This window comes from Struthio camelus, chromosome 9 (genome assembly GCF_040807025.1).
Source record: "Struthio camelus isolate bStrCam1 chromosome 9, bStrCam1.hap1, whole genome shotgun sequence".
In the NCBI taxonomy this organism is placed as follows: domain Eukaryota; kingdom Metazoa; phylum Chordata; class Aves; order Struthioniformes; family Struthionidae; genus Struthio; species Struthio camelus.
The window spans coordinates 22,792,350-22,819,315 of record NC_090950.1 but is presented as its reverse complement, the minus strand read 5'-3'; the positions used below and the strand labels follow the sequence as shown (position 1 = coordinate 22,819,315).

The 26,966-nt window shown below is 63.8% G+C and overlaps 1 protein-coding gene across 6 annotated transcripts in view; it reads left to right on the top strand.

Annotated features, from left to right (window-relative positions):
* The first annotated feature begins 6,276 nt into the window (after positions 1-6,276).
* The window catches only part of EPHB3 (EPH receptor B3), a 34,980-nt gene continuing 14,290 nt past the window's right edge, over positions 6,277-26,966 (top strand). For 2 of the 6 annotated variants that reach the window (XM_068954376.1, XM_068954375.1), the window contains exons 1-3: positions 7,674-7,871; positions 23,551-23,615; positions 23,970-24,642. In XM_068954376.1, the coding sequence (XP_068810477.1) occupies positions 7,781-7,871; positions 23,551-23,615; positions 23,970-24,642 (829 nt within the window). In that variant the 5' untranslated portion in view covers positions 7,674-7,780. Of the gene's footprint in view, positions 6,661-7,673; positions 7,872-22,645; positions 22,768-23,072; positions 23,122-23,550; positions 23,616-23,969; positions 24,643-26,966 lie in introns of those variants that run through there. The other 4 variants (XM_068954377.1, XM_068954378.1, XM_068954380.1 and 1 more) reach the window with 4 other exon arrangements.

Here is a 26,966-nt window from a genome sequence, read left to right as displayed (position 1 = left end):
CCCTGAGCCCACAGGATGGAGAGGGGAAACCCTGGTAGGAAGGAGACGAGGTAGGAAGGCTCAAGGGGGACCCAAGTGACATCTCCTCACCTGCTGTTGAGGATGCTCCTGGGGGACCCTGTCCCCGCTGGCTGTGGCAGTGCCGGCCCATCCCCCTGTGGTGCGGAGGCAGCACAGAGGCACCAGCACCATCGGGCCTCCCTGGGGCATCCCCCGCCGCGGTGGGTCCCTTCCCTGCAGGAAGATGCGGGGAGCCATGGCAACCCGCGCAGGCAGGGGGGTTGCCATGGCAACGGGAGGCGCAGCATCCCCAGCCAGGCTTGCCGGGGTGGGAGGCAGGCGCCGAGGGGAGCCTGGGGCCGGCAGGGTCCTGCTCTGCCCTGGGGCCGGCCACCGGCGCCTTGCGCTTCCCAGCGGGACACGTGCTCTTTCTCAGGGAGCGACCGTCTTCCCGCGCGTGCAGGGCTGAGCGAGGCCTGCCGGGTTTTGCACCTCAAGGAGTTTTCTGAGCATCGCTGGGGGCCTCCCAGCTCCACCAGTGAGCGTGAACCCTGAATATCTTGTCATCCCACTTGAAGATCACTACCCCCAACTTGGGAACGGCTGTGTTGGGCCATGCTGGGGACTCAGGGCATTTTCCTGGGAGAGCTGCAGCGCCAAAACACCTCCACGTTTGGAGAGCGGATGCTCCTTGGGCTGGAGGCAGGGACAAGGCTGCTCCAAGGGCTGCGGGGAGATGCCCTAAACGCCAGATCAACAGCACAGGGCATGCAGAGTTGGTCTGTACGAGTCCCCCCAAACTTTTTACCAGCAGGGCCAGGCTGCCGGTTGCACGTTCGGCAAAGGCGTCTGTGTGGGGCGGTGCGGCCAGCCACCTTCGGTCGGCGTCTCCACATCAGCTCTCCCCAGACCCCCACCGGGGCGCAGGAGCCTCCTGCCGTGAGAGCTACCGGTGCGCGGGGTTTGGGAAGCAGCGCAGACAACAGGGAAGAGGACGCCGGGAGGCAGCGGGAGGAAACGGACCTCCCAGCTGGGAAGCACACGAGAGAGCGACATTTGCCAGACTCTGATGGTGCTTTCGATAAAGAGCGGGGGCATTTTGCTGCCCGGAGGCACCCACATTTCCCACACCTCCGAGCAGCTGGGGCCAGGCCCATCTCCCGGCTCAGGAGCCTTTTCACCCTCGCCTCCCCGATGCCGCCTTGCCTGCGAAGCCGGAGCCGCTTGAGGCCAGACATCTCCTTTCTCTTTGCTCTTTGGGTACAGCGGGTGGACGTATGCATGGGTGGGCCACGGAGGGGTGGAAAGGGCAGCCCAAGCCTGATTTTTTTTGACACAGCATTTGTCAGCATCTGATCTGAAGGGCCCAGCAGGGAAATGGACGGTGTCACCGGGACAGCATCGATCACATCGCGGTGCCTCCGACGGCAGACATTTGGGGCCAGACCTGCACGAGCCTCGCCAGGTTTTTCCAAGGGCTCATCCCCGCTTTGGGATTCAGCCTTGGAGCCGGATTTCCAGCCGTCCTTCCTCCCAGCCCTGCCCTGCGGCGGCGCTCCCAGCTGGTTCCCAGGGAGCCTGGCACCCGGCAGGCTGAGCCCGCTCTGGCTCGGTCCCTTATTCTGGCGCAGAAATGGTAGCCGAGCTCTCCTGCAGATGTCGACCGTAAAATCAGGCTCACAGACACTTGCAGCAATTCCACTCTGAAGATTGTGGCTGGGCTTTATATCCTAAGCCTGCTTCAAAACTTTGCACTGGGAGAAGTGATTTGTCTGCAAATGTATGTGGTTAAAATAAATGCAGAGAATTTTAATCCCGGGAATTTGGAAAGGAGGAGATTTGAAATAACAAAACCCTTTCATATGGCACTTAATCCGAAATTAGCTGAGCTTTAAGTTTTACAGCAGTAGCTGATCATTCCTCGGCCACCTCCTGCTCCGCGCGGGAAGTTCTCGAAATCGCACAAGTGGACGCCGAGCCCTCGCGGGGGGCAGCAGGGGCTGGCAGGGAAAGGCTCTCCCAGGCCGCCGTGGTCCTGGGGGTGGTGCCGGAGCAATGACTGCACTCTTTTTTTGTTGACATGGAATGGATCTCCCACAGCTACTTAAGGTTTTAATTGCCCTGTGATTAAAGTTTTCATTACTAAGCAATTAGCACCTGAAATTTTAAGTGCTGAAGTGTTTAACTGCATCCCGGCGCTGCCAAAGGTGAGGGTTGGTGGATGTGGGTGGGACAGGAGAGAGGTTTGAAGTGGGGATCAGGAGGTGCCCTCCTGGCCGATCCCCAGCCGGGCTGATACGGCCGCTGCCAGCTGGCCCGATAAAGCCTGGCAGCGCCAAGCACCCGTCAGCGCGGGGAGGAGAGCCCCGAGGGGCGCGCGCCGACCGAGCCTGGGAAAGAGACAGGCTGGAGCCGGCGAGCTGACCCGGCTGGAGACGCACGCCTGCCGAGCGGGTTCGGGAGCTGGGAAAAACAGCCCTACCTGCCCTGGGAACGGGGCCACGTCCCTGCCTGGGGATTCACGCGCCCCGCGGCAGCGCGCCCGGCCTCGCTGGCCCAGAGCGCGGCAAAGCAGCGCCGGACGCGGCAGAGCTGGCTGCAAAAGTGCCTCCGCGCACCGGCCCCTGCAGTGTCGGACGTGGGCCCGGGGGGCTGCCCCTCGCGGGAGATTCGGGGAGGGATGGGAGAAGCAGAGATACCATCTGCTACCGGAGCAGCTGGAAAACAGCTGCTGGGGCTGGGGTGTCTCACCTGGAGAAGGGCTGGCGTAGCCGATATCTTGCCTCGCTGGTTGACAAGAAACACTTCTTGCAGCGCTGCCTGCAATCCTTGGCTCGTGTACACCTTGCAACCGCTCCAGCTGCAACATTACCAGGAGGAACCAGGGGCCTGATCCTCCACGCACCCGCCCAGCTTCCCGCATTCCCCACCGCAGCGGCGCTTTCCTGGCTATTGGGCAGAAGCAGACTCTCAAAGGGCTTTTCTCCCAGCCACACGTTTGTTGTCTCCCCTTTTAAACAAATGCACGCTCCTGGCATCCATATTATCTCAGGGCACCATGTTCCCTGGGTTAATTACGTGGCGAGGAATGTACTCCTATTGTTTGTTTTAAAACTTTGGCTGGGTAATTTCATTTGATGCCCCTTAGATCTTCTGAGAAAGTAGGAATAATTGTTCCGTAATCACCTTCTTCTTATTAAGTTGCAGCCGAGGTTGTTAGATGCAAATGCAACGAATGTTTGTGGTTCGGCGCACCACGGCAGGGCGTGTAGGTACACACCGTGTCCATACCCATGGCCTTACGCGCACGGCGCGTGTGCCGTGGACCTGTCTCCTGAGCACGTCGCGGCTCTGTTTTGAAACAGGCCGTGAAAGTCAGGCTTGCTCCAGAAGTAGGCAGTGTCTCAGGGTGACATTTTACACGGAGAGGTCTGGGATCAGGGTGGGGTTTGTCCTTTGAAGGTCCGGGGCCGTTGCTGGTTCCTCCGCGCTTGCCCTTCATGGCTGTTGAGTGGGTCGTTGCAAGCGGGCCGGGGGCACGGGCTGCCCAGCCTCCCTGTGCTGCCTGGGAGAAAGCACCCCCTGGATAAATTGGATCCCGGCTGCAGTGAGCAGCAGGTTTTCTTTCCAAGCTTTAGGATTGCTTTTAAGCAAGAGCATCAGCAACCGAAGGTCTGTGCTGCAGACACCTTCCCCTGCGTGGCAGGTCAGACCCATGCCAGCCGGTGACCCTGTTGGGCCAGCAAAGAAAACAGCAATCAGCCCCCAAAAGCACGTGACAACCCCCGTGCCATCCCTGCAGAGCCCCTACCGCAGCCCTTTAGGGCCCTTTTTGGTTCCCGTGGTCACCCCGCGGAGCTGGGGAGGTGCTGGCAGGGGGGGATGCGGCGGTGCGTGGGCGCAGGGGAGGCGCGGGGCGAGGAGACGGCCAGGTTTCTCGGCGCACGCGTGGGTGCGCGTGTCCGCCGGACGGGGCTGAGCGCTCTGACAGCAAGCCCAGCGCCCAGGGGCCGCAGAGGAGAGCCGTCCTCAGCACACAGTCATCGCATAAATAGCCGGCTGGCATTACGGAGCCAGCCTCTGCCAGCAAATACCATGCAGTTACCACAGTTATTTCCTATTGTTCAGGTGCCGGAGCCCTGCCAGGGCCGTTTCCCAAGGCCGACCGCCCTCCAGCTGCGGCACAGAGGCAGCGAGCGGGGCGGTGGGAAAGCCCAGGGGCTCCTGCATGGCCCCTGACCCATGGGCAAGGGAGGGAGTGATATGCCCAGGGCCTTCTTGAACTGGGGTCCCTGGAGTCGTGCGGGGGGACCGATGGATTGGGGATATTTCTTGCCAAGGCAGCTCTGGGGGCATTGCTCTGGCAAAACTCGGAGTCCGCTTTCCCACCGGTCTCAGGATTTACTCCACCAACCAATGGCTACGACCCAGATGTCTCATATGTGTAAAGACGAGACCATCCCACTATCAGCATCTCATGCCAGCACAGAGTTGCCCTGCTTGGCACAAAAGCCCCGGAGATGCCCGCCTGGCCGGAGCCACAGCCAGCGCCACAGAGGAGCCCGAGCCCCGCAGGAAAGCGCATCCGAGGGTGCCGCCCCGCGGGAGCCAACGGGGGCTCATTAATCACCGAGTGCGTGGAGAGAGGGGATTACAGCGAGTACCCTCGTTCCCTCCTCGCTCCCCTGCTCCCTGCTCTAGTTTCTCATCGTTTTCTGAAATAAATTCCTTTTGGGCTGAAATTTGCCAGGCATGGTTTGGCTCCGAAGGGAATTCTTGGGGGAAGTTTAAGCAAAATTGGTTCAGCCATTTTTTAGTTATTCAAGTGTGAATAAGCAATTTCCCCGTGCGCGCCGTTCAGAAATTTTGTGCTTGGGTAACTCAAACCTCTGAAATTACAGAATAAGCGAGGTTTCTGCATCTCGCTAAGCCGTGCGGCTCTTGCTGCGCGGGAAGCCAGTTGGTGCAGCATCCCAGAGGGGATGTATTTCCTGAGGGCGAGTTTGCAGCATTTTCCCACCCTATGTTTGTATCATGTTTAAGTTTCTTGGCATCTCCATCCGGGTGCTCCGTAACTCTCCTTGCCTGCTGACATGACTTCATCCCTCTGTGTGCGTGCGAGCGGTGCAAGCTCTGCTACCCAGGCTGGCTTCTCCCTTGCTCACCTCCTTGCGTGACAGCATTTCCGAACCAACGTCTTTTACTTCTTTGCTCAAAGTTTGCTCTTTTCCAGCAGGGCAAATCCCTTTCTGCCCAGCTCCGCCTGCAGCCGCCCGGGGAGGCCGCGTCGCTTTGCTCCCCGGCAACTTCTGCAAACTGCTTCATTTTACCTAGACCACGACCCCCTCGCTGCTTCTCCTGCCCCTTGCAATGGCTCGCCGCATACACATTTCATGTCCCGTCCTCAGTGAGCACGGAGCGGGGCTCATCCTTTCCGGAAACCATGCCCGGGGGCTCAGGGCGCTGCTGCAATCCGCGGAGCAAGGCATCCCGGCGAGCGTCCCGGCAGCTGCCGAGGAAGGCAGCCCGGGGAGGTTCGCCTACGTCTTGCAGCCCCCGAGCGATGCGAACCAGCGACCTCCGCGTCTTCGGCAGCCTAACCAGAGCCCAAGCCCAGGCCGATCTCTGCACGCAGCCCAGCTCTGGGAAGCCAAATCCCTTCTGGGAAAAAGAGAGAGAACGGGCCCGTCCCCAGCCCCGCTGGCTTGGCCCAGCGACCGGAAGAGGCGATAAGGACACGCTCTGCCTTTCCCCAGGTCGGCGAGAGGGGGGCGAGACGGCGGCGGGGAGGGCGCAGGCAGCGCACGAGCTCTGCCGGCCCCGGACACGCCAGCCAGGAAGGATGCGCCCAGGGCTGGCGCCAACCAGGTGTCAGGCGGCCGCTTCGGCCCGCGGCAGTCACCGGCACGGCGTGCGGGGAGCGCGCGGCCGTCCCGCCGTGCAGGGGCCCCGGGCGGCCACGCGGCAAGGGAGGTTTCTGGGGCAGGTTTCTGGGGCGCCCGGCGCCGCTCGCAGATGGCAGCCCGCGCGCCTCCCCACGCTGCCAGGTGGCCGGGCCGGGGACACACTGGAGCCCCCTCCGCCGGGTGCTCCCTGCGGCATCGCGCTGCCCCTAAACCGGGGGCTCTGGGGGTTTTCTCGCCTAATACTTCCCGGGCATCCAAGGGCGTCCCGGTCACACAGCGCGGGCCGTGCTCCAAACGCGTTTTCCATCACCGGGCTGGCGAGAAGGAAGTGTCAATAGCTTCCTTATAAACTCCGCGGGCCCCGCGCCGGGAGCCGCGGCGGGGGCACTCGGCAGGCGGATGCGGGGGAGGCTTGGGTCGGGTTTCCTCTGCCCTCGGCGGCGCTTCCGCCGGCCGGCCCGGCTCTCGGCGGCGCGGCGGCGGCTCCAACATCAACACCGGCCAGGAAGGAGCCGGTCTGCGCGTCCGTCTGCCCCGCGCCGGCTGCCTCGGCGTGCCGCGGCTCTGCCCCGGGCTCCGGAGGGGGCCTGCAAGGATGCAGGGAGCGGAGGCAGCAGGAGCCCTGCCCGGGGGCGAGGCAGACGAGGGGAGACGACCTGCCCAGCTGTTTGGCACATCTGGCTCGGGGCGCCACGATGCCGGACCGTGATGGCGTGATACGAAACCAGCTGCCTGCACGGGCACAGGGCAGGAGGTCAGTTAGCTCCCTCGCGCTGGGGACGGGAGCAGCTCCGCGGTCCCCGCCGCCCCCCACCAGCCCTGGCATGTCCCTGTGCCCGTCTTCAACAGGCCCCAAAATCTCCCCATAGCAATGGGGGGAAGAAGGAGAAGAGGATGGAGACACCCCCGGCCTGGGAAGCCGTGACTGCGTGTCCTGCAGCCGGCACGGTCTCCCATCGGGAGGGTGCTGGAGAAGGCACCGTCGGGTGCAGGGGAAGGGGGGCTGGCGTGTCCCTGCAGGCACAGTCCCAACATCGTCACCCTGGCCAGGACCCCAACGCTCAGTGTGTGTCACGACAGCGGGAATCGTGGTGCGGAGGGCTGGGGTGGGATAGGATGGGACAGGGTGGGATGGGGCGGGATGGGGAGGGGATGGCATGGGACAGGAGGGGACAGGGCGGGAGGAGACTGGATGGGGTGGCATAAGGTGGGACGGGGTGGGACTGGGGCAGTGGGATGGAGTGGGGTGGGATGAGAGGGAATGGGATGAGGTGGGATGAGACCCACCCGGGATGGAAGCGGGTGGGATGGGGAAGGGAGGGGACTGGGACGGGGTGGGACTGCACGGGGTGGGCTGGGAGGGGCCGGGGCGGCAGGGCGGGCGGCGGCAGGCCGTCTAGGCTGCCTGTGGAGGGGGGCTGCGGCCCGCCCGGCCCTGCCGCCCCGTGCCCACCGCGGCCGGGGGAGCCCGCGGGCGGCGCGGCCCCTTTAAGGGCCCAGTTCCCGCGGCCGCCGCTGGGTGGGGCGCGCTCCTCGCCCTGCGCCTCCCGCGCCGGGGGGCGGGGCCGCAAGGGGCCGCGCCCCGCCGCGCCCGCCCCTTCCAATTCATCTTTCCCCGGCCGGCACCGCCCCTTCGCCCGCCGCCACCCAATGGGCGCCGAGCTCGCCGTTGCCAGGGGCGCCGGGTTGCCAGGGGCGGGCTGATTGGCAGGCGGGCCCCGCCCCGCGCGGCTGAGCGGCGGCGGCGGCGGCGGCGGGGCCAGAGCGCGAGCGTGGCGCGGCGGCGAGAGGAGCCGCGCGTGGCGCCGCCAGCTCGGGACCGCCGGCGTCCGGCGGGGCCGCTCCGCTCCGCTCCCCTCCGCCCCCCTCCCGCCATGGCCGCCCGCCCGCGGGCCGCCCCGCCGCCGCCGCTGCTCCCGCTGCTGCTGCTCCTGCTGCTGCCCGCCGGCCGCCGCGCGCTGGAAGGTGAGTGCCTGCCGCCGCCGCACCGGGCGGGCACGGCGCGGCCCCGGGAGGGCGTGCCCGCCGCGCCGGGGCCCCCTGCCTGCACCGACTGCTCGGGGTAGGGTGGGGTTGGGGGGGGGGGGGACGCCCGGGCCTCGCCGGTGCCCGCCCCCGGGTTGGCGGCGGCGGGAGAACCGGGGGTCCCCCCGGGTGCTCGTCGCCGCGCGAGCGCCGCCGGGCTTGCGGGCGCTCGGTGCGGCTCCGGGGAGCCCCGCTCCCCCCTTCCCCCAACCGCCGCCCTCAGTAGGCTTCAGAGTCAACGCCCCGTGGCGCGGAGCCCTGCGCCGGCAAGGCGAGGCGGCCCCGGCCGGCGGGCTGCTGCCAGCGGCGGTAGGCAGAGGCGCCTCGTTGGATACTCGCTTCACGTTCAGAGGCTTTCCGCCGCCACCGGGAGGGCTGGAAAATTAATATTTCTTTCAGTGGAAGCTCGCGTTGTGCCAGAACTGGCGGGGCCGCCGGAGGAGTGTCCGTGTGCCGGGCTGCGTCCGGCTCCATCCCTGCCGGCCGGGCCGAGCGGCGGCCGGGCTCGGCGGGCGGCTTAACCCGCGCGGCGCCGGGCGGGCAGCGCTGCGGCCGGCTGCCGCCCCGCGCCTCCCCCGCTCCCTCTGCCAGCCTGGGGAAAAGAGAGCAAGGAGGGAGGGATTGGGGGGTGGGGGGAGGAACCCGCTCTCCCCTCTAGCTCAATTGGAGATTTAAAGAAAAAAAAAAAAGGCGATTAATTTTTTTCTCCCGCTGGCCGGGCGAAATCTCCGGCCGCAGAGCAGCGGGGCGATGCTCTGCTGGGCTGCGAGAGACGCTGCGGCCGGTCGCGCCCGGGGGAGCTCCGCGGGGGGAAGAGCCTGCGAGGGTGGCGGGGCTCTTGCTGGCGAGGGAGCGAAGTTTTGGCTTTTAACTCTCCCTGCGCTGTGAGCTGCGGGCGAGAAGAGCCGGAGGGAGAGGAGGGGGGGAGAGGCGGTTTTGGTCTCTGGACAAAGTCTGTGCGGCTTCTGCAGGAATGGCCGTGAGCGCCGGGGATCGCTCGCTCTCCTGTGTCCTGTAACTAAACCCTCGCTGCTAAAGGAGAAAAAAAAAAAAAGGGGGGGGGGCGGGAGAGGGGGGCTGGGAAGGGAGGCCCCGAGTGCTTAAAAGGGAGGAAAAAAGAAAACCCCCACAGATAAAGAGAATTTCCCAGTTTGTTGGCAAAAACAAGTCAAGTCTTCTCTGAAAACGTTCATCTGGCTGTTTTTTTTTCTGTTTATTCTTCTTGGATTGTTTGTGGCAAAGAAAACGGAGGCTGCCGTGGCTTTTGTTTGTAGTCATTTTTGTTCTCTTGCTTCCGCTGCAATAGCCCCGTGTTGCAATGTTTGGGCTGCGACGATGGGGGGGGGGGTGTTTATTTTGGGGGCTACTGTGGGCAGAAGCCCTTCCCTGCTGCAATTTGGGAAAAAAGGAAGGTTTCCTCTGGCTATGGGCTTTGCAAAAAGTTTGGAATTTTGGTGTTACAAATGTTTCTTTTCACCCTCCCTTTCTTCCCAGTGTGTGGGTGTTTTTTTTTGTTGTTGTTGTCGTTTGGTTGGTTGGGTTTTTTCTTCTTTGGGGTGTGTGTGGAATCGTCCTCCTTTGTAGGCTGTGGGAAGCCAAGCTGGCGTTTCTGGGCCTGCTCGGTCCATAAGCTCCTGGGCAGAGAGTGATTCTTCTTTTTGTTTCTTCTTCTTTTTTCCCTTTTTTTTTTTTTTCTTCCCCCTCCTTTTTTTCCCCCTGTGCACTGGTAGTTGGGAAGGGAGAAGCCCGCCTGTACCCAGCCCTCTTGGGATAAACGCTTAGGCAGCTGTAAACTCCTAAATACCAGCCTTTGGAGCCCGTGCAAATTGCCGTACGTGAGAGCACTTGTAAACCTTACGCGTTAAACAGGGAACGCAGTTGCGGGCAGGGAGCGCTGCCTCGCGTGCCGGTGCGGTGCCCAGCAGCGCGGGGGCCCGGCCCGGCCCGCGGGCAGCCCCTTACGGCGCTTCTCCTAATTAGCCCCCTGTGAGGAGCTGGGGGATCGAGGAGGAAGCCAAGTCAGGGGCCCCGCGCGACCTCGGGGCCGCGTGAAGGCGCAGGCGTCGCGAGGGATGCCGCGGCACCCCGAGGCCGGCTGCCCGCGCTCGCGGGGCGCCTGGCGAGCGTCCCGCCGGGCTCGGCCGCGTGGCTGGGCGTGAGGGGCCGGACGGAGGGAATAAACCGCTTTGGCTGGAGAGCGGCCGGGGTTTCTCGGCTTCCCGGAGGCCAAACACGCTGCCGAGGAGGTCGCGGCCCGGCGGCGTGCCGAGCGGTGCCGCTTCGGGAGCCAGGCCCCGGCTGCCAGCCGCCGAGCCCGTTTTCAGGGATGGCCCGTCTTCCCTAGGGATTTCCCCCCCACCACCGCCCTTTGCTTTTGTCCTCGCTGGAGGGGAAGTTGGTGGCGGGGCTGGGAGGGGGCCGGTCCCCGCTGCCTGCCTGGGGGTCCAGCAGCCCCCTGCGCTCTTGCTGCCTGGAGCGTTTCTAGCCGCCGCCGCCGCGGTGGACCGGGGCGTTCGAGCCGTTATTGTAAACCTCGCGCGCACGTTGGCTCAGGTATTTGAGCGCCGGTCGTAAATCCGGCGGGGCCGTAAATCCGCGCTCGTGTCCTCGAGCCGACGGCCCCAGCGGCCGGCCGCCTCGCTCTCCCCTCCCGGCGGGTGACGGGCCGGGATCCGGGCCGGCCGAGGGGCGCAGGGCCCGTCCTCGGGGGGCTGGCGCGGAGCTGCGTGTGCGCGCGAGGCCCCACGGCGGCGGGGGGGGGCCGCGCTCGGCAGCGGCTCAGTGAGGGCTTTGTGCTGCCGAGGAGAAAATGGTGTTTCTCTCCAGATCCTGCGAGCGCGCCGGGCTTGTTTGAAGTCACAATGTGTTTTTCTTCTCCGGTTCAGCAGTCTCCGGGCCTGCCGGAGAAGGAACGCTCTGTCCGGGGGCAACAGCGGATCCTTTCTCCGGCGACGGGTTGGAAAGCGAGGGGGAGAGGAGGGCGTCGTGGCCGGGGCCGGGGAGCGAGCGCGGTCCTCGGGCCTGAGCGGGAAGGCCCGCGGCCCCGGCACGGGGCGCACGCCGCCTTCGACGCCGTTTCCCCCCGTCTGGGGTTAAAAGCCCCGAGCCTCAAAACATCCTGATGGGAGAGAGCGCGGCTGGGCTGCGCCGTGTCCCGGGGCGGCGGGGAGACGAGGCCGCTCGCCGGAGGAAGCGATCCCTTGCCACCCGCGCCGCTCTCCCGGGCGGCCGCGCTCCAGCCCCCGAGCGGCCTCTTTGGTCGCGGCTGCGTTTAGAGTTGGGGTTTTCCATGTGCTGCTCCTCCAGAAAGCCCCCAGCGGGGACCCCCTCTTGCAACGCGTAGCCCTGAGCCAACCTGGGCGCTAGCGCGACAGCCAAACTCCATCACGCCTCCCCCAACCCCAAAGCGGGAGGATTTAGCCTAAAACTGCAGGGCAGGGGGGCTTTTTCCTCGTCTGGGCTCTGTGCGCTGGCAGCTGCGACGCTCTGGTGGAGCCGTATGTGAGCGGCGTGCTGCCCTCGTCGCTGCGCTGACGAACCCCCGCTTAATTGACCCCTGTGCTGGAACTGCCAGGTATTTTCTTGGCAGGAAGATTTGCTTTTCGTTTAATTACTTTTCACTGAAACGGCTTGTTTCTCGATGGGGTGATTCATGGAAGTTAGTCCTGCTGTTTTATTGATGCTCGGGGTAGGGCTACGAGAGAAAGCAGGTCGCGGGGCTTTGTCGTCTTAGCTGGATTCATTAAACCTTCCCGTTCCTTGCGAAAAAAAAAAAAGGGGGGGGGGGGGAAAAAAGGAAAGCTCTGTTTGTGGAAGCCTGTTTGGTCTGCGCTCCCGAGGAGGCGGGGAGGAGAAGGGCTTTCCTTTGTGTGGAGCGGAGGAGCATGTGGCGAGGTGGCGAGAGGGAAGGACTTGCAGCCGGGTTGCACGCGCCGAGAGCGCGGCGGCCGCCGGCGCTTGCAGCCTCGCGTTGCCGCTGACCACGCTGCTGCTCCTTCCGAAGCCGCCGGCGCTGGGAGGCGGCGGACGCCCCGCCGCCCGAGGGGCTGCCGCCCCGGGTCTGCGCCCGCGCGTGCCTCGTGACTGTGAATAGCGGCCTCTGGTTTTTAAGGAATGAACCGAAACTCCCTGTTTTGTTGCGATGACTTACTGCAAGAGATATTTGGGGAAACCAGTTCGTTGCATTTTCTTTCCGTGAGCCGTTCGCTGCTGCTACTGGAGCATGGGCGCTTGGCGTTTAATTAAAACAGCCCGAGCGATCTGAATCACAGACTTGCATGTTTTTAAAATTGTAGCCATTCCTGTTGTGCGGAGTCGAACTGGTTTGTCGGGATTAAGCGTCTCCGCCTGGGAGCCGGGCGCGGGGAGGGGGAAGGGTGGCAGGGCAGGCCTCCCTCCGACAGGAGCGGGGTCCGGCCGGCGGAGGCGGCCGCAGGACGCGTGCCCGGCACGTGGGGGTCCCCATTGCCCTCCGCGTCCCCCCTCTCCGCGCGAGCCGCAACTCCCTCCGCGGCCTCGGAGGCGCCTGGGCGAGCGGGGACGTGCGGCGCGGAGGTCGTGGCTGGTGCCCCGCGGGAGGGGTCGCCGTTTTGAAGGCTGGGGGATGTTTCGTGCTTGCTCTTTCCCAACCTCCCGGGACCCATCGAGTCCATTCAAATCCCTGTTTTGTGGGCTTTTTTTTTTTTTTTTTATTGTTGTTGCTGCTCAAAAACCCGTTCTGCGCTGCCCCCTCGGCTCGCCCCGTGGCGGTGCCAGCGGAGGCAAAAGGGGTTGATGACAGGCCGCTGGGCACGGACCCGTCCTCCCTCGCGGAGAGCGGTGGAAAAGCAGGGCCCCCAGGAGCCCCCCACGGAAACGCCGGCATGGGGCCGCTAGGCCGGGGAGCCATTTTGTAGGTCGGGGCAGGCAGCTCGCCCGAACCGGGCCGGGACTGGGCCTCGTCGCTCCCTCGTCCTCTGTCTCCTGGGCCTCGGCTCCGTCCGCCACCGGGGCCTCGCTCAGCCTGGCGGGGAGCAGGGGCCCCGGCCCCCTCCCGCGGTGGGGAAGGTGGCAGGGGTGCCGCTTTTGGGGGTCCCCCCCGAGCGCTGTGCCAGCGTGGGCTCCCCAGCAGGGCGAGCGCCCCGAGCCGGCTCTGCGCGGCCGCTCCTCTGAGGAAGGAGGGGAGCCATCTTGGGAAGAGGCAGGAGCCGCACGCCATGGCCGGAGCCGCCTCTTGCTCCGGCCGTGCGGATGCTCTCCGGGGCCGTGTGGCGACCCTGGGGCCAGCAGGGTGGGGGCGAAGGATTTTTGTCGTTCCCCCCCCCCCCGCCACCCCCAACGTGTCGCTAAGCTCCCCGCCGCCGGGGCCTGGCATTTCTCACGCATGTGGCGAGAGCTGTTGACAAACACCTGTTTCCCGGCCCCCTCCCCAGGAATGCCCCCGGCGGCAGGGGAGGGCTCCGCGGGGGGCTGCGACGCCGGGGGGCCGGCCGGGGACACCCCCCGGCCCGTGTCCCCCGCTGGAGCGGGGAGCCCGTCCGTCCCCCCACCCCGAACCGTCCCGTCCCACGGGAGCCAGCCCCGCGGCTGCCAAGGGTTTTCCTGCCCGGTGGCAGCAGCTGCCGCGGGGTTTGCGCCGAGCGGTTCCCCCCCGAGGTGGGGCCGCTGCGGCGGCCCCTTTGCCGAGCTGCTGAAATCCATCCGTGGGGCAGGGCGGGGGGCCGGGGGACTCGCCGCCTCTCCCGCCGGTCCCGCTTGTCGCTGTGCTGCTTCACCCAATTGCCCGGGCGAGAGCTGAGGCACAAGCGAGACCCCGCGTTACGGATTACCGGGGCGAGGGGGGGGAGGCGGCGAGCGGGGAAGGGGGGCGTTCAGCCTGCACGCACAAACGGCATGCAATCCGAGGCCTTTTTTATTAATGAGAAAAATGTGCAGGGCTTGAACGATCGCCAGGAACAGATTTATTCTAGTTCCCCAGAAATTAAACTGAAATGAAGGAGCGAGTCAGCCAGGCCCGGCACCCCCTCCTGACTCTGTGCTTGTTTTAACTCTGGAAGAATCTGACTTTGGGGGGGGGGGGGAGAGGCGAGGGGGGTGGGAAGGATATTTGGGTTTAAACAGTTCCAGATGGGTTTGGTGCTGGAGGAGAGTCGGAGGAAGCGAGCAGAGTGCAGCGCGGAGATTTGGGTAACTGCCCCAGGCAGGAGAGAGGAGGGAAGTCTTGGCAGAAACTTCTTCTCTGAGCTGACTGGATGGGATGTAGCTTGGCAGCTGAACCGCCCTGTCTGTGGGGCGAACGTTTGGATGTGCAGCGAGTAACTTTTTTTTTTTTTTGGGGGGGGGGGGGGAGACATTTTTTACATATCATTACTCCCTTCCCTGGACTCTATCCAAAACTATAATCTTGGGAAAAAAACAGAGCTGGGGGTGAGCAAGGTGTTTCAGATCGCAGCCTGCTGCAAATGGTTGCCCTCCCCAGGCAGACCTGCGCTGGGGTCGCCGTGTCCAGCTCCCCCCCGGGCCTTCGGGGCTCTCCATCCGCGCCTGGCGCTTGTCCCTTGTGCACAACCCGGCTCTGCGTTGTGGCCCCCTGGGGACACCTGCCAGGTGACGCCACGGTCCGGGCAGGCTGGCACAGAGTGACACTGCTGCGGAGGGAGGTGGCAGGCGCTCCGGGCGGCTTGGGAGCGCTTCCCTCTCATAGCAGAGCCTGGAAACGAAGGCGGATTTGCGGGCCGATGTGCTGCCTACGTCCCAGTTAATGGTATTCGTGGCTCGAACAGGTCTGGCGTCTTGCGAGCGGATGAGTTATTTCTGTGGCAGCGGAGGGCGGCTGCATGGCCGTTCCTGCTGGGGACGGCGACCTATAAATCTCTCCTGCCTGCTGGCCTGCAGAGCTCCCGCCTGCCCAGGATGGCTGGTCACGTTGTCCAGCGGGAGCCCGTGGCAGGGAACTGCAGAGAGCAGGCTCTTCCCGTTTGCTAGGCAGGGACGTGTCCATCGCAGGTGAGGGACAGTCATTTTAAGGCTAGTAGGATAAACCGGCTGGGTCTGCACCCGCAAGGCAGCAAACAGGGCTGGCAGGTTGCCCACAGGTCTGTTTGTTACCCTCTCCCGTGGCCTGGGAGAGCACGGGGGACTTTTTCCTCTAGGGGAGCGCAAGCAGCAAGCATCAGGGCACGTCCACCACGTGGGCAGGGATGGCAGCTCTTCCCCAGCAAAGCTGACCCTAGTGTGGTGCACCGGGCTCTGCCATCCGAAATCCTGAGGTATTAATAGAACAGTAATTGCAGTGCAGAGCTGGACTTGGACAGCTGGCTCGTGTCCTCTCCCAGTGTCGATACGGCTGCTCTGCGGGACCGGAGCCTGGCACCAGGACCTGGCAGGGCTCGGACAGGGCTGCAGGGGCTGTACGGGTCCAGGGTGCAGCTGAGTCCTCGGGTTGCAATTGCTGGACAGGAACCCCTTGTCCTGCTGCAGAAGCGCCAGGCTCCAAGTGCTGTGACTTGGGGGCTCTTAGCACTGCATGGCTCACAGGGTGTGTGTGTGTGTGTGCGCTGGAGCCTGGTTTGGCATGGTCAGGGCCAGTCCTGGTCACGCAGGGTGACATGCACGCGGCAGAAATCTGCCCTCCCTGGCTCGATGCACTGCATGACCAGGAGGAAGCAAGCACACGCATCCTCCCCATGTCCCGGGTGCTGCCACTTCAGCTGCTTTTTGCAGTTGCAGAGTTGGCACCTGTCCTGTGTCACATGCTTCAGTCTGTCTCGCGGCCATCAGAGAACAGCTCCTGGTGAGGAGCACGCGGCCGGAAAACCCCTCTTGAGCCGGTTAGCGGCTGGCTGGGTGAGCGACAGAGCCGGGGCTGGTAGGATTGCTCCCGTCCTCCTCTGTTCTGGAGGCCAGGCAGCTCATGCTTATCTGAGCTGGATCTGCAGATCCGAGAGGTGCAAGTTATTGGGGTCGAGGTGAGGGGAACACGAGGGTGATGTAGCTGGCTGATTGCTCAGAGCCACAGGGCTTCCATCTCCCAAGGTGAGTTTATTATACCCCTGGCTCCAGCTGCCCTTGCAGGTGCAGGATTGGGAAACGGAGGGGGAGAGGATGCAGCAAGGTTTCGCCTTGAGCCTCCTGGGACTTGGCTGCTCGGGCTGTGTCACAAGCTTACCGTGGGGCCTCTGGCTGTTGGGATCGGAGGTGCTGCCTGTCCTCGGCCGGCGGGCTAGCAGGCTCTCTGGGGCAGGGACTGCCCGCCATTGTGTGTATGTGGTGTGTACAAAGGGGCCTTAATCTCAGTTGGGGCCTCTGGGCCCTGCCATAATGCAGAAATAATGAGTCTATTATTAAGTGCCCACAGTACTTCTTCACTTTGGTGGCTCGCCTCCAGCAGCAGGCAGAACCTGCCCCGCTTGAAGTGGATGTGTCATCATTTGCCTCAGCAAATCCGATCCCCTTTGATGATGGGCCAAACGCCCTTGGCACGAAGGGCCACAGCTGTGATACAGGCCCCATTTTTTCTTCTCCCTTCTTCGCTTTGTTCCCAGTTGGCTGGGGAGTTGTCAGCTCACCCCGGACCCAGGGGGAGCATGCATGTTGGTGGGCGAGGGCTGTCTGCCCCCCGGCTCTCACACGAGGGAGGCAGCCCACTCCCTGGGACTGCCCCACATCTCCTCTCTCTCCTGCTCCTGCCAGCCGCCGCGTTGGGAAGCAGGCGCCCTGCTCGGCAGGACAGATTTCCAGCGTGGGTGGCGATAGGGAGCGCTCCAGCCCTTCCCTCGGGCTGAATCACACCACCCCTGGCCTGCCCAGCCTGCAGAGCCCGGGGGGGCCAGGGTGGGACCGTGCACGGTCCCCCTGCCTCACGCTGGACACTTGGGCTGCACTCCGGGGCGCCGCCGTGGGGCTAACCATGTGGCCAGGCAAGTGGCAGGAGGTGCAGGGAAGCTGCTGTTACCCCGGGAGAGCTGGGATTTCCCAAGGTCCCTGCAAGTCGAGAGCGACAGTGGGTGAGGGGCTGAGGGCTGCGGGGTTGCGTGGTGTGCTGCCAGCGCTGCCAGCCTAGTCCCTGCAGAGGGAGCTGGCAGACAGCGTCTGCGGGCGCCTTTGCCAGGCTCCCAAGCCCCACGAGTGCCCCTGGCCCTCCAAAGTGCTGTGCTGCCCAGCCCGGCTCACCAGCACGGCCCAGGGCAGGAGCTGCCTGTCCTGGGTGCTGCAGTGCAGGGCTGCTCGCTCCGAGGGTGCCACGCCAGCTCCTCCTGCTGCCTCCTCCCTGGCTGCAGCCTCCTCTCTGCTTTCCCAGCTCTTTTCTGCATCAGCAAGAGCCTCCCTCCACCTCCTGGTGCATCTCGTACATGGCTCTCGCTGCTGAGACTTGCCGTGGGAACTTGGCACAAGGGGCTGCCCAGTGCCAAAGCCTTGTGCCTCTAAGCATTGCCGTCTCCCACGTGCATGACTGCTCCAGAGGTCACAGGCGAGGGTGTAGGGCCCGTGAGGTGTCCTTTCCATGGAGCATGTGCTCCGTCTTGGGCTGAAGGGGACAGGAGCACTTCTCCCAGGCAACGCCTGCAAGTCCCCCCGGCCTCGGCGCTGAGCCATCCCCTGCCCTGCTGGTGGCCCTGTCGGGGAGGAGGGCCATCAGGTTTAGTTGGGGTCAAAGGGGGAAGGACCCTCCTGGAGGAGGGGTGGCCGGCACAATCTGGGAAACGCGTAGCGGGATCTCCCCGCGCAGGCTGGCCCCGGCGCGCGGCACTCTGTGTGGCTCCGCTTTTGTATACATAAAGCGCTCGTCAGCGGGAAAAGTGCAACCTCAGGTTCTCTCCCACAGGCAGCTCTTTGTTCCCAGATAAAGGGCCCTGCACCAAAGGCCCTTTGTGCCGCTGTTTAGAACGGTGCTGGGATTAATTGTACCGATAGGTGCTTGAATGGGGAGTGCACAAGGCCGCTCGTTCCTGCTGTAATTATCTCAAAACTGAGAAGGAAATTAAAATGTACAGGAGATGCCCAGTTTGGGTGGCTTTTTGACTCACACGCAGTGACCAGGACTGCACACAAATCCTGCCAAGCTCCTGCTGTCCTAAACAAGCCACCTTTCCTTGCAAAGGAGCCTGTGCTGGCGACGGCAGCAGGAGGAAGAGGCAGGCCCAGTTCCCCACTAGCAGCCTTTGCGGTGGGGTAGAGCCGTGTTTTGGATTGGTGCAGTGGGGGGGGGGGCGGGGGGTCAGTGCCCCAGCTGTGCTGTTGGGGCAGTCTGGACTCAGCTCCTCCAGGCCGGGTGCGATGGTGCGCTCGGCTCCCAGAGCGCACAGCGGTGTTGTGGAACAGGTTCCTCTGTTTGCAGCATGGCTGCGTGGGTGTCTTTGCTAACTTTCCTCCCTTACCTTCTTCCGGGATGCTCTGTACTAGCTCCCTTCTCCCTGTCGGGGTGAGGAGCTGGCGTTGCACCTTGCCAGCACATCCTGATAAAGTAGGCAGTCCCCACGTTCAAAGGCAAGAGCACTTAAGTCGGAGCCGGTTGGTGGAGATGATTGAGTCTTCCCCAGCGGCTTCATCTTGAAAAAATGTTCCCTTCTTGCTCCGCCAGCGTTAAGCACAGACCCCGTTGTAGCTGGTGGATTTGTCTGCCATGGAGCAATGCAATACAGGCTCTCTGGGCCTCTTAGGGGGAGTTCAAACATTTTGCTGGCCTCAGATCATGTGCGCAGCATTCCTGAGCCCCTGCGTGGGAAGAGGTCCCAGTCTCCAGATGGGCCTAAGCCGGGTCACGAAATGCCCGACAAAATGCTTTGCGAAGGTGACAGGAGGGTTGTTAGCAGGGACTCTTGCTCTCTTGCAGCTCGAGACGTGTGCAGGAGGGGATGGTGTGGGGCAGGGAGGAGGCCGCAGGAGCGGTGCTCTGACCTTAGCCCTATCCAAGAAGTGAGACTTACCTTTCCCTGGCACTGGATTTACCTCTCCCATGGAAATCCCTCTTTGACCTGGGGGTTGTGGTGGACAGTTGGGCTTGCCAAACCATAGCTGGAGTTAAGGAGAGGACAGCTCACCAGGACTGCAGCCTGGAGTGATAAAGCGGGCCTTAGGGTGAGTTCCTAAAGCTGGTGAAATTGGGAGCCAATTTCCCATTGAGTAATAGGACCGAGCTCTTGCTTTGGAGTGCCGGAGTTGAAAGACTTTGACTCACTCGCTCGGCTGGCCCTGACTCCGTCCACGTCCTCTCCAAAGCACCCAGGAGCCTCCTGAACTGCGCTGTGAAACCACCAGCGCCTCGTCCGAGCCCACCTCTGCCACGGCGCGGGGCAGGAAGGAGACGCCAGCTACTCCGCAGTGATCGAAAGCCACCGATTCCCCTTCTTGCCCAGCCTCGGACGGCTGGCACGGGTCCGGGGCGGCGCCTTGCGTGCCGCGCTCTTTGCGGCTGTACCCCGCTGGAGAAGTGACGGGCGCGTGGATCGGGGCCGGGCAGTTTCGGTGCCAGTCTGCTGAGACATCGGCGCGGCAGCTTTAAGGGCAGAAAGCGGCTTCTGCAGCTCTCTGCTGCAGGCAGCTCGGCTCAGCGTGGCACCGCGAGTCGCCGGACCACTGAAAGCGGCAGCCCTCGAGGCCGTCTGCGTGCGACCTTCACGCGCAGGCAGGCCCCGAGGGGAGGTTATGACAGGCCGGTGACCCTACCTGGCCCCTCTCTCCTTCCTGCTCGGGCTGCGGGCCTCGGAAACCACCCTCTGCCCTCCGCACTTGGCCCCGTTTCCTTTCGTTGAGTAGCTCAGTGATTTGATCTCTCTCCCCCACCGCCACCCCCCTTCCTCTCCTCTTCCCCGTTCTCTCTGTGCCGTTTATGTGGCTCTCGGGCCAATGGCCTGCTCGGCTCGGTCGGTTTTTTCCTCCTCCTCCTCCTCCTCCTCCGGTCGGGTGGCAGATGCTGCCAAATTAGGATGCAGGCAGCGAGCCTCCTGTCAGAGCAGAGTGTCTGTCACGGATCGGCACTCGCGGAGAAGGGCGCTTCCTGCGGGGACCGCTGGCACGCGCGGGCTGGCCTTGGGGCCCGGCCAAAGCGGCCGGGGGGCCGGCAGCGTGGCGCTGCCCGGGGCCGGGCCCAGCCTCGAGGCGCCGCGGGCAAGGGCGTCGCAGGGGACGGAGGGGAGGTTGCGGCGGGCAGGGGCGAAGGACCCCTCTCGCCCCCGAGCGGGGCCGGCCGCGGGATCCTGGCAGCGCCGCCTTGGCCGGCACGCCCTGCTGCCGAGATCCCAATCTCCTCGCCCTGACTCTGGGCTCCCGAGCCGCTCTCCCGCGCCCTCCCGGCAGCCCTGCGCGCTCGGCCTCGCTCCCTCTCCCGGCGCGGCCGCTTCCCCTCCGCGCGCCGCTCCTTGCCCCGGAGACGCCCGGCCGAGCACGCTGGGCTCCGCGCCCGCTGCGAGCCTCTTCCTCTCTCCTCCTCGCTGTCCCTGCAGAGGTTTCCGATTTAACCGTCCTGCAGGAATAGCCAGCCCGCTTGTATGCGCGGGGCGTGCGGACCCCTTTGCTGCTCGCCGTGCCCCAGGCGAGGCCTGGCGCTCCGGCTGACCAGAGGCTCCCAGCGCGCGCAGCCGCCCCGGAGGCGGCAGCCCTTTCCCTCGAGGGCGTCAGGGAGCGTCCTCCGTCCCGAGCGCTGCCTGGAAGCGGCCCGGGACCTCTGACGCGGGGACTTGGCAGGCCCCGAGCGCTGTCAGCGCCGAGCGCTCGTTTGGCTTTGCTCTAGCCTACGGCTCTCGGAGGCGCTTTGCAGCCGGGGCCGCATATCTCGGCCCTGGCAGAGCACAAGTGTGCCCATATTAGGGCAACTGGCACGCGGGGCCTGTCCTGTGAAGAGGTGCGCACGGCCTGCTCTGCAACCTGCTCTCTGGCATGGGCTTCCTTTTATAGGAGCCCCCCGGGCTGGGGCGCCCCTGCCGTGGAGCGCGGCGGGCGTCTCGAGGCAGCATCGAGCGGCTGCGCTGAGCCCGCGTCTGGCCCCGGACAGCGGTCGCTAGCAGATGTTGAGGGGAAGAGAGCAGGAGAGGAGAGATGGTGATTTCCTGCGTCCCGCCGGCAGCCAGCGCTTTGGAGACTCGGCGAGCCGGGCAGAGGCTGCGTCTGGACTGTGTCGGCCGGAGCCGTCCCCACCGCGGGCGTCTGGTCCCTTTCTGCACCTCGCTGTACCCTTGGCCCGCGCGGCATCCTGTCGTGGCGAGTTCTCCCTAATTCCCCTCCCTGTGTTTCTTAGTTTGTGTTTTGAGAAACAGCAAATAATTATTACTTAACAACTACCTTCGTGCCGGTCCTATCTGCATAGAAGAGCCGGTGTCTGCTTGTCCTTTCCTGGGGCAGATGCCGCCCCTCCGACCCCCCTTGCCAGCCCTCTGTCCTGCTCCTAGCTCAGCTCTGGGGTGCACAACCAGCGTCAGGGCAGGTGCGGTGGGGACTTAGTGGCATAACCAAGGGCTTTCCTCGTTTTGTCCTCGATACCATCTCCCTGCTAGGTGTGCCTTGTCTGCTGCTGCTAACAGCTCATGACGAGGCTGAGTTTGAGTTTGTTTCGAGATCGTCTCGGCCAGGCTGTTTGCCCAGGGCAGGTTCTCCGGCCAGGCTGGGATCCCGGCAAGCAGCAAGGCGGATCGGGGAGCACGTGCATCCTAGAGCACGCTTGTTTATCTCGGCCGTGGCAACATTCGCGGCCACTGCCTCGGCATCCTTGCGGGACACGGGTTGATGTTTGCTTCCAGCCCGTCCTCGGATGCTAGGTCAGGTGTTTGCTGGCTGCTCTCCTCTGGGTGGGACTTAGAAAGGAGGTGGTGTTTACCTCCAACCGGGTTTCTCCCAAAACTCTGTAGTTATGTGAGCATTTCTTCCTTGTGGGCCCGGCCAGCCTGTGGTTTTCCTAGGGTAGAAAGAAAGAAGCTGAAATTGCCTTCTCTCGCTTCCAGTGCTGCTCTGCAGCACTCGGGACAGCCGTGCAACCTCGGAGGTGCTCTGGTTGCCTCCATGAGCACCCGGTACCCCAGGACATGCACTGCTGCGGGACTGCCCGGCCATCTGCACAGAGCTGCTCCTCCTTGCTCTAGGGTCTCCGAGGCTGCAGGGCTGTCCCCGTGGCGTGTTTGGGCAGCCTCAACCGCACACCCTGCATCTGAAGGGCGGCTGGACAGCCCTCAGGGAGCTCTGCCAACAAGGGAGAGCAGGATAAAGGTGTGCAGCCTCAAGCCTCGCTTGGGGCCGTCCCTGCAGCTGGGGAGGGGAAATGCCCTTGGTGGGGAGGCGCCTCAGAGCTGTCCCAGTACCTGCGCAGAGCCTGCCCTGAGCGGGGCTCGGAGAGCGTCGGTGTGCCCGGCTAATGGGAACCCTGAGACGCTGCCTTGGTGGGTAGCGCCTGCGTGGGGCAGGCATTCCCGACCTCCGGGGAAGGGATGCGAGGCGGATGCAGTGGCTTGGCACAGAGGCTTTGTACCTGGGCTGCCCCATGGGGAGGCCGGCTTGGCAGCAAGGGGTCGAGTTGCAGAGCCAAGCAGGCACCTTGCGCCAGGAGGGTTTGGCTCAGGGCAGGTGCTGGAGTCCCTCTGAGCAGTGCCAAGGGTGGTTTCCACGCTCTGTGGCTTTGCCTAGCGCTTGTAGCCTGCTTGCACCAGGCTCCCCGTGGCCAGGAAAGGGGCCGGAGGATCCCGTCATGCCTGTTTCCCCCTCCCTGCTCAAACAGCCCCTGTTCCCTGCGGGGCCGTCCCTGGCCTGGGGGCAGCAAAGCTGCTTCTGGAGGAGGCAACCTGCCTCCAGGCCCTCTCCCGCTCTGGAAGCGGCGGTGGCGGAGAGTTCAGGACAGGGAGGGAGCAGCTTGCACCAGCCTCTGTGGCACGCTCAGGTTATTCTCTGCAGTTGCATTTTCCTCCCGGTTTTTGTGGGTGGTGTTTGCAAGGAGCTGCACAGCTCTGCCTGGGATTAGCGACAGCTGCCTGCAATTGCAGCTCTTCCCAGACAAGCGTCTCGCTCCCCCAAGGCTGGGGCTGGGGCTGCTTGGGGAATGCTGTCGGGGTGGTTTGTCTTGTAGTCTGCTCCAGGAATGTTGGCCAGACGGTCAAATTCTTCTCCCCTCTTGTAAAATGAGTGATGTGGGGCGTCTCTGGGAGAGCAGCCTGCCAGTCCCTCCTCCTCTGGATAAACCTGCCTGGCCCGCACCGCCCTGTCATGGGAACGGGCCCTTTCAACCCGAGCCACGGTAAATACGTGCCGTGCCAAAGCGGAGGGGGAGGGTGGGGACGGGGGCGCCTGGCCTTCTTCCCTGGCACCCCCTCTCCTCAGGCCAGGGGGTTTCGGGGAGCACAGCTCGCCGCGCCGGTGGCTAGAGATGGCAGCCTGACCGCGTTTCCCCCCTCGCCACCTGGCCTGCTCCTCGGCCTGCCATTTCCCCGCTCCCTCATGGCTCTCTGGGGACATCTCGCTCTTCCTGTTCTCTTGACAGGAGAACAGAAATCTGGAGTCTGTCTGCTCCGCTCCCCCCTCCTCCCACCACATCTCACCCCCCAAGTTGCTGTTTTCCACAGAAATGTCAGCCTAAGCTTTTTTCTCCCCCACTCCTCCTGTTTTTTTCCTCTAATCTTGGCCTTCATCTCCAATTACTTCTCTTTTTTTCTCCCTTTCTCTTCAGAGACCTTGATGGACACAAAGTGGGTGACCTCCGAGTTGGCATGGACAACTCATCCGGAGACAGGGGTAAGTCTAGAGCCGTCCCTGGTGCCGACCTGCGTCTTCTCCGTTCCCTCCTATGCTCGCCCTCTTGCCTTGTGAAATTGCCTCGTTACCCCACGCTGACTCCATGCTGGTGGAGCTGGAGCGTGAATGGCAGCATGCAGGTGCGCCATGGTCCCTGGCCCAGATTGCTCTTAGTCACCCTGATGACCACAGAGGGACCAGAAGGGTTGGGACGGGTGGAGGTGCAACTGCCGCTGTTCCCTGTTAACTCTTTTCTGGTTCCCCCCACCTCATGCCGTTTATTTTAATGACGTGTCCATGGCGCTCGTCTCCCTGTCTGGTGGTCTAACCCGCTCCCTTCCATCTCTCTTGCAGTGGGAAGAAGTTAGTGGTTACGATGAGGCCATGAACCCCATCCGCACATACCAGGTATGCAATGTGCGGGAGGCCAACCAGAACAACTGGCTTCGTACCAAGTTCATCCAGCGCCAGGATGTCCAGCGAGTTTATGTGGAGCTGAAATTCACTGTGCGGGACTGCAACAGCATCCCCAACATCCCGGGTTCCTGCAAAGAGACGTTCAACCTCTTCTATTATGAATCGGATACAGATTCTGCCTCTGCAAATAGCCCTTTCTGGATGGAGAACCCCTATATCAAAGTGGATACAATTGCCCCTGACGAGAGCTTCTCCAAGCTGGAGTCTGGCCGCATGAACACCAAGGTGCGCAGTTTTGGCCCTCTCTCCAAGAATGGCTTTTACCTGGCCTTCCAGGACCTGGGAGCCTGCATGTCCCTCATCTCTGTCCGGGCTTTCTACAAGAAATGCTCCAACACCATTGCTGGCTTTGCTATCTTCCCGGAGACTTTAACAGGGGCTGAGCCCACTTCTCTGGTCATTGCACCGGGCACCTGCATCCCCAACGCGGTGGAAGTGTCTGTACCTCTGAAGCTGTACTGTAATGGCGACGGTGAGTGGATGGTACCTGTGGGAGCCTGCACGTGTGCTGCCGGATATGAGCCGGCTATGAAGGATACCCAGTGCCAAGGTAAGCGCGTGGCTGAGTGGCCGTGTCTTGACCCCTCCACTATGTTAGCAAGTGCGTGTTGGTACAGAGGAGGTGGTTTTGCATTGGGCTAGTTTCATTTTTGGAGACTTGGGAGCTCAGCAGGCTCCTTGAGGACAGAGCAGGTTTTAATCCGGTGGTATCTCGGAGCACTAGTCTACATTTTGGCTCAGTATCCTGAAGCGTTAAAGACTTAGTGGCCCAGACTGGTGCAGTCTTGCTTGTGTCTGCTGTGATGTACTCGCTGGCACCAGCTGGGTTTTGAGACCTGCGCTCCACAGGATGTGTCTGCCCACGAGGAGGTGCAGCTCAGGGCACGGCTGTCAGCAGGGATCTCTGAGGTGCAACATGCCCCCAGTGTGTTTAAGCCCCCGAGCGTTACTAAAATCTCCCTTCCACCCCGCTGCCAAGTGTCCGATGTCTCCGTGCGCCCCCTCCTGCGTTGCACAAAGGTGCTTGCGGCTCGGCTGAATGATTGTTCCTGGCAAACGTAATTTCGCGTTTGCTGTGCGGAAGCGTTCAGAAACCCCGGTGGTGACTGGGGCCCTGCTGTGCTAACTGCTGGAGGAGCGCGCGCAGCGACGCACGCTCCCTGCCCGCCCGCTGGGCTTGGCGGGCGGGTGGGGGAGACGCACCAGGGCAGGGGAGCGTGCGCTCCCCGGCCCGCCTCGGAGGGCAGGGGGAGGCGCGTCCGGCGCGCGGAGCAGAGGTGCGGAGGTGGGTGAGGTGGGCTGCCGGCCCGCGCGGCGGAGCGTGTCCGTCGGCACCTGCAGCTACCGGGTCCTTCCCGTGGTTTGTCTGGGGCTGCTGCTTCACCCCAGGTTGGACGCGTTGATGAGGAAGCGGTCTGCCTGGGCGGATGTTGCTCTGCTGCGGAGCGCTCTGGTCCCCAGGAGCCGTCTCCACCAGGTCTGCTCGCACGCGGGACCCCTGCCCCGGGGCGGCCTTGGGTTTAGGGCAGAGAGGTGGCGGCTCCCCCCTCGGCTGCAGGGCTCCCGTGGCAGCGAGGAGCTGGGTGGGCCGCCGGCGCTGGGTGCTTCGTGCTCGCCGCTGACGGGATCCTTGGCCTCGCGCTCTTGGCAGGCGCTCGGGGCGGTGGGATTTGGGAAGAGCTCGCAGAGGGGCTCCGGACCGCCGTGGTTTCCGTCGCGGGCCGGGCGCTGGTGCCCGTGAGCCTCGCGGGGCCGTGGCTCAGCCGAGGCACCGGCGGCCTCCGAGCGTCCGCCGGCCCTGGCTTCGCTCGAGCTCAGGGCTCGGCCGGCCGGCACCTGCGGCTCCTCTCTGGGAGGAGGCGGCGGAGGCCCTGCAGCGGCCACGCGCCGCAGCGCGGCCCTCGCGAGCCGCCGGGGCCGTTCCCACGCCCCGCTGCGCAAGGCGGCCCGGGCAGAGCGGCTTGTGCCAGCGCTCGGCTCCTGTCCGGGGACCCGACAGGACGGCTCCTCCGATCCGGGCTCGGGGCATCGCTGCAGAGCCCGGGGCAAGATCTCCTCTCCGCGTGCCTCCCTCCGGCAGCCTGCCCTCTCGCCAGGCAGAAAGGGTGTCTTCGCGTTTCCCGGGGAAAGATGCGCTGCGCTTGTACAATCAGATTTTCCGCCATGTGATTGTGTGTTTTAAGTGGAAACAGCTGAAAAGGGCTCGGAGAACCCGGAGAGGCAGCTCCATTTTCTGGTCTCTTTGTTGGCTGTTTCGTTACCGCGTTTCAGTTATTTTCCCCGTTTTGCGGCTCGCAGCTCGCCCGGGAGGAACGCCTCCGAGAGCGACCGCTGCCTGGCGCACGTGTGCGGGGGGATTTATCTTGTGGGAGAGGGCTGGAAACTGCCTCCGAGCAAATTACCCTGGCGTCAAACAGCGCGGCGCGGAGAGGGGCTGGCCGGCCCGTGCCGGCCCGCCGATAAGGGAACGGGTGGTGGTGTAGCACCTAGGGGCCGGGCGAGAGCTGTGGGGCCGTGGCGCGGAGAGACGCGCGGCTGCGGCCCCGCGCAGCTCGCGTTTCAGCGCTGCCCGCCCCGCTTTGTAGCCTTCTCCCAGGCATATGGGTGAAGAGTGCTTCTAAGTGCCAGATGGCATTTTAATAAATAACAATACTGAGTGACTGCTTAGATGGGATAAGCCCTGTTGTAAATCTCCCCCTTTACCCAGACTTTCTGTGGCCTTTGAAGATCTCCTCCTCCTCCTCCTCCTCCTATTTATCTCCATCCAGAGCCAGGATTAGACTTCGTATTCAGACCTGTTACAATGCAGCTTGTATCCCGGTCCCTCGGGAGCGGAGGGCTCATCCCGCCTGGCTGAAGGCAGTTTCTTTGGCA